Source organism: Syngnathus leptorhynchus, chromosome 6, assembly GCF_054491065.1.
Source record: "Syngnathus leptorhynchus isolate UIUO chromosome 6, UIUO_Slep, whole genome shotgun sequence".
NCBI lineage: Eukaryota > Metazoa > Chordata > Actinopteri > Syngnathiformes > Syngnathidae > Syngnathus > Syngnathus leptorhynchus.
Window position 1 is genome coordinate 2,667,091 of NC_141200.1, and position 10,967 is coordinate 2,678,057.

Sequence of the window (10,967 nt, forward strand, 5' to 3'; positions counted from 1 at the left end):
TTGATTGTATTCTAGCCACTCAAACCAGCATAAAGTGTATTATTAAATATAATAATAAAACGTAATGTGGCTCACCTGTTCGGCGGCGTTCAAATCATACTCCACGCAGGAAAGTTCTCCAAATTAGTCCAAACAGAAGCAAAGGCAAGTCAACTTCTTCTCGATGTCCTCTTCTTCTTCTTCTTCTTTTTTGGTGATAAAGAATACAAACAAAAACAATTGACGGCGTGTGAGGAGAAAGCGCAGATGCGTGCGCGCAGCCGATACGATGCTGCCGCTTTGCCGCTCCGTTGCGTGCGCGCTCGCCTCCCACCGCACGCGTGGCTATAAGCCACGCCCACGATGCCGTGACGTCAGAAGGCCCCTCTGTTTGTCTGCTCAGGTGAAACTTTTTTTTTTTACCTCTCTTTACTACTTTTTCGTCATAGTTTCTTGTATTTGGTTTCACTCTAAAACTTTTGCTCATACTTTTTTTTAAATAAAATGACCATGATCAACATTGAGTGCCACTAATTTGTTTTAGTCCACATCCCCTCCAAAAATTGTTTTTAATGAGGAAAAACTACACTCTACTATTTTATATTGTACAAAAACATACAGTAGTAAGATAATGCAATAAAGTGCAAAGAATCAGAGGTGTTGCAACAGTTTAAAAATTGTGAAACATTTGAATTGTTGCATCTAAGCGGATCATGACAGCAATGTTTGATGACTCACCAATAGTTCAGTAGCAGTGTATCCCAGATGTGTCTTTTTAAACTTTACCCCTGAAGCCAGTTGTACTTGGCAATTTGAAATTAGGTAAACAAGTCTCCCATCAATAGATTTAAATATGTATATATATATATATATATATATATATATATATATATACATATTGCCTGGAAAAAAAAACAAGTTAGTTTAAAATGGCCATGTTGACATCATTTACAGTTTTTGTAAAGCAACTTCAGTTCGAGATTTTGCCCCCAAAGCCAGTTGTACTTAGCAACATCAAATTTTGTAGACATGTTCATCATGAGTTGACCCACAAAAAGGTCTCAAGAAGCCATGCCGGAAAAGACGCACAAAGTCACCCATTCTAATTTGAAGTGTCCATTTTTAAAGTGTCAAACTTGCCCTACATATTTTCCCCGATTACGCCACAGCTCGGTTGAGCGTGAAACGCTACAAGTTAACGTGAAGCACAGAGACAGTGATTGTCATTTCTTCTGCACCTGACTCCTCCATCCACAAACTGAGTCACACGTGGAGCGACGACTCGCTGAGCCGTAAATAACGAACTGCGTGGCCGCGGAGCGTCGTGAATCACGGCCAAACATTCCTTTGTGCCACTTCCTGAAAGAAAGCAGGACAGCGACACACACACACAGTCACACACACGGTCACACATACAGTCACAGTCACACACACAAACACACCTACAGTCTCCACAATGGAAATGGGATGACTATGATCAAATGTCGAAATGATTGATGGTTGTCATCATTTCGTGTAAAAATGATGATATCCCTAACCAAGTAGTTTCCTCTTTTTTATGCTCACTGACATTCTTGAGAGCTTCCCTCAAACACGACAAACAATCATTCATGCAGACAAAAAGATGACATGAATGAATGCTGAAGCAAGCATACACAAGTTTGATTTCAATGCGCCCCCGGTGGACATGAACGGTGTTGTTTCTTTTCCCAACCACAATAGCTTGAGATGAGCATTATCTTAATTTAGTAATGTGAATACTTGTCTTTCAGCATTCCTAAATATTACGTTTGATGTTTACACTTGTCTCTCAGCGTCACACAGGTTAGTTTAGGTCAATCGATGTTAGCTAGTCAACAGTCTTGCTCCCTAGAGGACGACAAGTGTATCAGGGTCATCATTAGCGAGAGTGCTGAATGATTGAAAAGTCACTCCAGTGTCAAAACAAAACGTGTGTGCTGTTTTATGATAAGCTACGCTAACATTTAGCTCTGGATTAGCATGAGTTAGTTCAACTGTGTTTGTTTACTATACCACCCTTAAAATACACAACTAGCCCGCTAAGCTAACACTGACAAAAACAACCTCACCTGCCCAGTGTCACTATGCAACATATAATTAGAACATTTCTTTTGTGAGCAGACCCCCAGAAAAATTCTGAAAATGTCACGCCCAAAAGATTTTTCTGCCCCCAAGTTAGCGTAAATTAGCGAGATGAAATATTTGAGAGATTTTGTCAACTTGCTAATAAATTTAAAGAAGGTAAACTAGACAAATAGAGGCTACCTTATTGCGAGGAATTTGAGTTTTTGTCTACGTGTGTGGGTTTAGCATCACGGATTACATCCAATGACGCAAGCGAGAGAATAATTTTATTATTATTATTTTTATTTTATGTTCTCACACGACGGTGCAAGCTAATCACTGGTGTTGCAGTGACGAGCCAAAACTTTTCATATCTTTCTAGTCAGTCTGATTAGAGAGCACAGTTTTGCTTGGCCTCGGGGCACACACACTTACACACAGGGGTGTGTCTACTCGTGTGTGTGTCTGTGTGTGTGTTTGTGTGCCCAATGGGTGTGTCTCTGTGGCTCTTGCGGCCATCAGCGTTGTTATGCTTCGGTGTGGAGCGGGGGATGAAGGAGGTCGACAAAATCGGAATGTAGAAAAGCTCGTACTGTGGTTCTGGTTCTAGTTCTAATGTCGCAGCACCGCAACACCTGCGACATGACAAACTATGCGCACGTTCTATTTTTTGTGCGTGCAGCTGGCCTGTCATAATAAACAACGCATGAGTCACATGCGTTGCAACGTACACAACACTTTACATGGCTGTCCATGTGTTTTTAAGAAAATCACTATGTATGTAGAGAGAAACTAACCCGGGTTGTACTCGACCTCCAGCCAAAGTCAGTTCTCATCGACTCCACCTCACCTGCAAATCTAATCCGCTACAAAAAATGCATGCCGAGATATTCATGATCATGAAAAAAATCATACTATGTGGCTATTTAACTTTTTTCCCGTTTTCTCCATCTCAGTCACAGGAAATCACGCACGACAGGAAATGACTGCGCCTACTATGTCTACATCTGACAAGATGGACACTCCACCTCACCTTACGCCGTAGATGTCGAATGAATGTCACAGTTTGGCTCATCTCATGCAACATCTTCGACGTCCACGTGATGGATTGATTGCAGCCACCGTAGCGGATATCAGATGAGGACCGCATCATCCCTGAAAGTAACAGTGCTTGACATTGTATGGACAAAAGTATTGAGACACGGTTGATTAATCAACCAAAAGACATTTGGGATATTTGGGCTTCCAACTTCTTTACTTTTCCACCATTTGAGCGCAGGCCCCTAAAATAACTGTAATCTTAACAAATGAGTTCAGTTGCTTTTCTAATAATTAGAATAACAACTCTTTGAATAAAAAGATTTTCATACAGAAAGAACAACCCTGAAGTCAAAGTATTTTTGCATAAAAGAAACAGCAAAGCGGTTTGGGGGAAAATTATAGCCACAAACACGTTCAGGTTAAAACTTCAAAAGTCCCAGACCAGAAACATTACACGATATTTTAATTGTGGCTTTTGCTGAAACATGCTACTATCTAAGCAACAGGCAGCAGTAAATACTAAAAATTTTATTTTTAAAAAATGGCTCAAAGGTGTTTACATAAAATGAAGTGTTAACGATGTAAAAACACAAATTATTACCTTTTGTATACTTCAAATAAACGCTGTGTATTTTTGCCTTAGGAAAGTTCACTTAGCTAAATGCTAATAAACAATGCAAAACGCCACGAGCATACCAACGGCTACAGCATCAATAGTTACGATTTTAAATATTTGAACATACAAATGCATCCACACATAAAACTCACTGTAATCTCATTCAACTGCCGCCTCGAATGGGCGTTCTCGTTTTTGACAGCAGCTGGACACTTAACTTTATTTTTCTTTGCTTAACTTTATTATACTGCCTCCCAGTGGCGGAAAACAATGAACGAGATTGCGGCGTTCACGTTCGGCTCCAATGGAGTTTGTATTGATCAGTTTTATCCACTAGAGGGTAGTGTTTCATCATACAAAATTATCATCTCTTCAAAGAAGTGCAACACCACAAGGGGGCGCAAATACCCCATAGAAACGCCAATCCTATCTGTAAACTATAGGACGTCCACTCAAATTATCTTCCGTGGATTTAATTATAGAGTCTTTTGGAAGACATATAAAAAGTATATTCGTACTTTTATGATGTTTTAAACTAAGTGATACTTTTTTGGCACCTTGATTTAGACATTTTGACAGATTTTGTTTCCCCTACCAAATCATTTCTATTATAAAGTGTAATGTCTTCTAACGTTCAAGTTTCACTCTATATTTTGTTATTTAAAAAGGTGTGGTATCTTTCAACATTTTCTCATTCGCTTTCCTATAAGGAAGACATTTTGATGTCAACAGACACACACACACGTGGTCATATTCAACTTTAATGTGCACAGCATGATATTGTACAAGTAAAGGCAAGAAAGGGGGAAAAAAACTTTATATATATAAAAATATCACCTTTTGAGTCGCCTGTGAAGGAAACATAAACAGCAGGTAGACTGAAGGAAAGAAAAAGCGTGCAAAGGTGAAAAGAACCCTCCCCTCGCGGGATAGAGGCTCACATGAAGATTACAAATGGTGACACAACAAAAGCACATTGCATAAGCTTTTTACTAACTTGAAAAAAATGTTAGTTCTTCACAGAAAATGAGAACACACTAATCACAACAATGTCTTTCTTTCATTTGTGATTAAAAAAGGAACCGTGTACAAGTCTTTACAAGACATCGGTCGTCACCGAGCTAGCTAGCACGCGAGCAGGTTGTGCTAAGCAAAAAAAATAAACAAGACGATAGCTGGCAGTGACATTAAGTTTTATTGCATATTCTTCACGTTGATACGCAATCATGGAGAGTCTGAGTCCCAAGTCTATGCGTGAATATGCTAGCTGCTAAGATTAGCCGCCTCAAGTTCACATCGTCAAACAGGAGGCTAAAACAGGTGACATTTTTTTTATTCAAGACAAAGCGAGTGACTGAGCAGCAGGTAGCGTGTTGGTCTCGAGGGCGGCGGACGGCAAAACAAAAAACAGAAAAAGGGGGGGTGGCGGGTTCAGTGTGTCCGACTGCAGCAAAGCCAGGTCGGGGGAGGAGGTACTGGGGGTGGTTTCAGAGGTCATGGGGGGGGGGGGGACAAAGGGATCAATGGTTGTTTGGTTTTGTGCGGCGTCGGCAGAATTCAGGTCGCTGCCGAGCTAGCGCTACGACCAGCATCCCTCAATGAGCGAACATGAACAAGGTGAATGTCAATTTGTCTACATCCGGTACACACATAAAGAGACCCCACACAGGACAATAAAAACCACAAAACCACAATTGTCTGCGTAAAACAAGACACTGTGCTAGTTGTTAGCTGCTCTGCTAAATCCTTAACTTGTGGTTGAAGCCGGCAGGAGTTTATATCGGCGAATGTTGGCCATGATTGTTATCCACGCAGGGAGATGAAACACCAAAAAAAAAAGATCTGTCAGACAAACCAAATTTCGCAGCGACACAACTATTGTGGCACTCCAAATTCAGATACAGTGGTGACTTGACCTGCTAGTAGTGTTACACATGGGACACGACACGCTGACTTTGTTCGTAACGGGTCGAAGGGTTCTTCTGTTGTGTGTACCGGGATTTGAATTGATCAAAACATAAAGGAAAACTCTAAAACAAGAAATACCACCCCCCTCCCTGTCTCTTAGCTTGGAACGTCCAACCTGTAAAAATGTCCTATCAGACTCTGCCCCCACCTCCCCCGATATCTCCCTCCCTCCCTCCCCAATCCCCAATGAATTCCCATGAATCCTCCTCCAGATGGCGCCTACACCTCCTTGATGGTGCTGATCCGCACGCTGCTGAAACACTTGCCCATGGCCTCGAAAACCGGATCGAGGAAGGTGTGGACAAAGATGGAGAAGATGCGACTGACGCAGTGGATCTCGATCAGGTAGCTCTTGATGCAGGGCACCACCGCCCAGATGTGCACAAAGGACAGGATGGCGAAGAAGATGCCCCACACCAGTGCCAACGGGATGCCCACCAAGGCCGTCAGCAAGCGGTAGCACCAGTATTTGGTCACGGTGAACGTGGTAAAGCTGGCTTTCCACACGCCATCGAAGCTGTACGTGCCGGCTGGCTCGGCGATCACGTCCACAAAGTCCACCTGAGGAATTGAAGACCAAGGTGACATAACAGCAACATTTTCTTGAAGCCAAATGTTTTCTGGTTTTCTTATCTGGCTTCACATTTGCAACGTAATCGTGCCGTGGTGGCAACACTGAAGGTCACGTTGAAGCGTCAACACAACACACACTCCTTATCATCCGCTACTTCATAGAGCTCACGTCAATATTTATTCTTCTCAACCTTGGAGACCTCACAGTGTTCTCATAGAGCAAGGTTTTACATGAACGGTAGCATTTTGTAGCTAATTAGCATCATTAACTTTGGTTTAATTCATAGTCCCTTTCCAGAAGTGTACTAAAGGCAAAAAAATACTTTTGTATAAAAGTATCAGAAGAGCATAATAAAACTTTCGAGCTCTTGTAGAAATTTTTTGGTGTTTATTTGAAAATCTCAGTGAATCCTTGCTGCTGTATGTTGTCATTCTGGAGTTTGTAACTCGTGCGTGAAAAATAAATACCGCATGAATAACAACATCTTAAAACTTCTTCTGAAGCTCAATTGAAGTCTCGTGGAAGCATGTGAACAGCCCCCGTCGCCGTGGCAACCGTGTCATTGCGGCCAAAACAAAAAGCGACATGCTATTCTCAGAGCGCTATCTTCAAACAAAGTGAGACAGAAGCATGTTAATGGATTCTCGTGTTGCTTTGAGGGGCTTCACGCGTCACAGGAAGTCTCCTGGTCACATCCTGTTTCACAATAAAATTATGACAATGAACAATACAGAGCCATAAATCATCTTGATGATATGGCTTTGGAAAAAGAAATTTGGCAGACACAGTGAAGTTCAAATTCAAACCTCAGAGCTGTCACAAGGACATGCTAACTGCTAGCCGCTGTGCTAACTGTCTCAACATGGATTAATTTTCCATAGTCTTTGACTCACTGGGGTCATGAGTAAAATGGAGTCGACCGAACCTAATTTTGTGAGAGTTAGGGTACCTGAACTGGTCGCCAACCGATGTTAAGCTATTTATAAACAAATAATGGATCTTTCTGAGCCTAGATTCAAACCCCAAATTTATGTGCTGCAAGGCAGATGCGCTGCAAACCATTGTTGCCATTTGGGCCGAGTTTAACCAGTAAATTCCACAATGAACAAGTGGCGGCCCGCCTCACAGATCTTCTATTGAACACAAGCGGACGCTCTGGGCGATGGAAAGACCGCGTCGGAACGGAAAGTCACAAGCGAGTGAAGTCAAGCGGCCCGGCCCGCGTGGTTCTGATGCAGCCCGCTGTGATTGAGACCAGCTGCGGAAGCCGAGGCTCCCTTCAATCACTGGATTTGCGTGTGTGTGTGTGTGAGTGTGTGTGCATGGCAGAGTTGAGTCAGTGACCTCAAATTGCCAAGCAACGACGGGGGAAAACTTGACGTTCCCGTCCGGAAGGTGGGCGGCGAGCCCAAACGGTGTTCCTCGCCTCGGAATGCTTGACTGAAGGAATTCCTCTTGAATTATTTTTACATGCAAAATGCAGCAGCAATAGTAGCTTAGTGGTTAGCGTAGCTACCTCACACTTAAAAAATTCTGGGAATGAGTTGGCATTCTCCATAATTGCTCAACTGTGCGACTGGTCGATTGGCTGGCGACCAGTCCTGGGTGTACTGTGACTCTTTGGTTGTTTTGTATTGCATATAATTAAAGGCAGAGTGTAATGAAATGTTTCCACTGGTGATGTGGTCGATTGTGGGGGAGGTTGGAGAGTCTGACTCATTTGTCATCAGAAGCAGAACAGACAAAGATTTCACTTTACTTCTTATCGTGTACGCACGCAAACATGATGTGACAAATGTGTCTTTTTATAATTCCCTCGTCCTTTTTTGTTGCTTTCTTCCCGTTATAAATTCCATTCATGTGACAAAAACAGTGCGACTACCATTACGTTACTTCGCATGTTGGCAATACAGCAAATTCACTTACTCGTTCAAAAACACACCTATTTGCTGTTTTAGCTTTGCTGCCATCTTGTGGATATTATAGGCAATTATTTTCTTGGCAGGGGCATCAATGACTTAGTCATGATGCGATGAATCATTCATTCATTTTTTCATTTTAAGTACAGCTCACTTTCTTAAAGGTACATGCGCACGCACGCATTATTGTACATAGGATGATGGTAATTATTTTGTTGTGGGGTTAAAATATGTTTACAATATGTTTAAAAATGATCAAAAGTTTAGAATCAACTTTAAAAAAATATCAAAAAATCACAGGCTCTTTTGATCTGTGCTGCGAGTGGGGTCTGGAATGCATCCAGTGTATTCACTGTCATGATAAAGCTGCTGTCCTGGTCACGTGGGATGGAGAGGAGAATGGAAATATTGTGGGGTGTGGCTATATGAAGATAACATAACCTAAGCCATGCTCACAATAGAGTGTTTCCCAACTTTTACAAGGTTTTCCCACACACACGCGCACACACTTCTCTCCTGCCATCTGACAACAGGTGGCGCCACTCCTCCACTCGCTTTTTTTTATTTTCTTTATTAGTCATCGCAAAATTAAATTAAATAAACATTTCCACAGTGGGGGAAAGTCCTACAGTAACAACAGGAAATTTGTCTGTTTTTTTTATTTGCTTTAGATTGCGTTTAAAAACATAAAACTGCAAAACATCTCTTAATTACGGTGACGTCATCTAAAAAGTCCTCACCTTGACCACGTCGTCGTTGATGTTTTTGGGGTCTCGGTTGACCAGGTCGATCTCCTTGGTGTGCATGTCGTCCATCATGGACTTCTCGTTGAAGCTGTCGTTCTCCATGTCGCCGTCCTGCTGCTTGTTGTTGGGCTTGTAAATGTTGCCTTGCTTGCGGATGAAGGGCGAGTGCACAAACTCCTGCGCGAGACGGAGAGGGAGTGAGGGACGACGACGACGAGGAGGAGGAAGGAGTGAGAGAGTGCAGTGGAGTGGCTCCACGGGGTGGAGCGCAGCCACACCCCTCAAAACAGCCGCAAGGGGTCCTCACCACCCTCTCGCATGTGGTCTGGGTACACATTGTCCGTGCGTAATTACGCACCGGGAAACACCTCCAGTGCGCCCAAACTAACTTTTAACCAGCGTGTAAAGTATCCACTGTCTTTCACTACAGGGGCGTTGGAAATTTTTTTGCAGGAGTCATTTTTCCAAGGACTCCCATCATTATCGTACCAACCACATAAACCCCCAAATCACACAGCTAGCAATTCTTAAATTGCGTAGTTGTTTTTTTTTTTTTTTTTGGGGGGGGGGGACTCAGTTGAAATATATTGTGCATAAAAGTGAAATTAATTTGTTTTAAATCTCCCCCAAATCTTCAACATCAAATGCAAATGTATTGAAAGCTAAGCCTACTACTTTATATAAAAACTTATTTTAGAAAGATAAAAAGTATCAAATAAAAATTTAACACGATGATAGCTTACCACACTTTGAGAATCACTAATTGAGACAGTATTAAAAAAAAGTAATCAACTTTGAGAATCACTAACTGAGACAGTATTAAACAAAAAGTCATCAAATGAAATATGGATGAAAAAAAAATAATTTTGCACGCCAAAGTGCCTCAAAAGCACGTGGCTATAAAGTAGCGCGTGATAGCTGCCAGTGTCACCAGTGGTATTGGGGACGTGACGTCATCATCAGGCGTTCTCGTGTGTGTGTGTGTGTGTGTGTGTGTATGTGTATGTGTGTGTATGTGTATGTGTATGTGTATGTGTATGTGTGTGTGTGTGTGCGTGTGTGTGTGTATGCGAGCGAGCGACGTTAATTTAAGTTTTAAGCGTTTAGAAGATGCGCAATATGCGTCTTTTACGCACGGAAAATCCATGCGCAAAAAAATCCACACAGGCGGTGAAATTTCGCACTGTGGCGCGAATGCACACGCGCCGCAGTTCCTTCACATTCAATCAGCTGGTGCGAGTGATCAGGGGGGGCACACCAAAAAAATATATAATGCAGCGCAAAGACGCAACCATAACGCGCAGCCGTATCACGCGCGGGCGATCCACACCAATACAAAATACAAACAACTCCCCAAAAAAGCCCTTTCCTATACCTCTTCTGGGTCTGTGTTCTTCGGTCCTCCTGCCATGATGTGGTCCTTCAAACGACAAAATCGGAATCCGTCAGCCAGTAGGCGTGGAGCTCGATTGGGGAAAGAGGAGGTGTGTGTGCGTGGGGTTTCCCACGGTGATTTATTCCCGACCTTTTCCCCCCACCGAACGTGATTAGAATGGCATCGCAGGAAGCTTTGGAGGAGCTTTCAGGCTGCAGGAGGAACTGATGTGATCTGTGATGTCAAAAGTCAGTGCGTGTGCGCGTGGAGGGTAAAGGGAGGTGTTGGTGTGCATGTGGCGTGGAATGAGGTCGAATACAAGCAGCTTCTTGTCGAGCGAGAGCTGGGCGTTAATTGGGAGAGACAAGGTGTTTATATACGCGCGGTTCTGCACAAGCTAGATCAAGTGGCGCTCACACTTTGCTGCATGGACCAAATGTGGGTAAAAAGAAATATGGCAGGAATAGATTGAAAAATAAACCTGCACAAGAGATGCATTCAAGAAAAAAACTCAATTTACTTGTACGTCAAATCAAGTTTCCCTTTTGAAGAGACTTGGGGCTCAGGTAACAACCAATCACTGCTCAGCTTTCAAATGTCACATGACCATAAGCAGAACACTAACAGGTGAGCCGTGATTGGTCGTTACACGAGCTCTGAATAA

At 42.7% G+C, this 10,967-nt stretch overlaps 2 protein-coding genes across 5 annotated transcripts in view; both read right to left on the reverse strand.

The window, feature by feature from the left end:
• Positions 1-3,999, reverse strand: part of met (MET proto-oncogene, receptor tyrosine kinase) — a 29,707-nt gene extending 25,708 nt beyond the window's left edge. Inside the window, exons 1-3 of one of the 3 annotated variants that reach the window (XM_085914181.1) lie at positions 3,874-3,999; positions 3,098-3,219; positions 76-185 (exon numbers count right to left, since the gene is read on the reverse strand). The gene's annotated coding sequence lies outside the window, so the exon portion shown is untranslated. Of the gene's footprint in view, positions 1-75; positions 805-3,097; positions 3,220-3,706; positions 3,782-3,873 lie in introns of those variants that run through there. The other 2 variants (XM_085914182.1, XM_085914180.1) reach the window with 2 other exon arrangements.
• Positions 4,000-4,464: 465 nt separating this feature from the next.
• On the reverse strand, positions 4,465-10,564 carry cav1 (caveolin 1). Of its 2 annotated transcripts, none has more exons than XM_085915052.1 (3): positions 10,304-10,564; positions 8,923-9,105; positions 4,465-6,250 (listed from the first exon to the last, which is right to left on the reverse strand). In XM_085915052.1, the coding sequence occupies exons 1-3, from the start codon at positions 10,337-10,339 to the stop codon at positions 5,909-5,911; spliced, it is 561 nt and encodes a 186-aa protein (XP_085771178.1). In that variant the 5' UTR covers positions 10,340-10,564; the 3' UTR covers positions 4,465-5,908. The 2 variants fall into 2 exon arrangements, with proteins under 2 accessions (XP_085771178.1, XP_085771179.1); XM_085915053.1 differs by lacking the exon at positions 10,304-10,564 and adding an exon at positions 9,672-9,848.
• Between the last annotated feature and the right edge of the window lie 403 nt (positions 10,565-10,967).

Excerpts from the sequence above, each read along its gene's own strand:
- cav1 (XM_085915052.1), bottom strand. The coding sequence starts at position 10,339 with ATGGCAGGAGGACCGAAGAACACAGACCCAGAAGAG. Across the intron at positions 9,106-10,303 it reads AGAACACAGACCCAGAAGAG|GAGTTTGTGCACTCGCCCTT; the intron begins GTATAGGAAAGG and ends CGTCTCGCGCAG. Across the intron at positions 6,251-8,922 it reads TCAACGACGACGTGGTCAAG|GTGGACTTTGTGGACGTGAT; the intron begins GTGAGGACTTTT and ends TCAATTCCTCAG.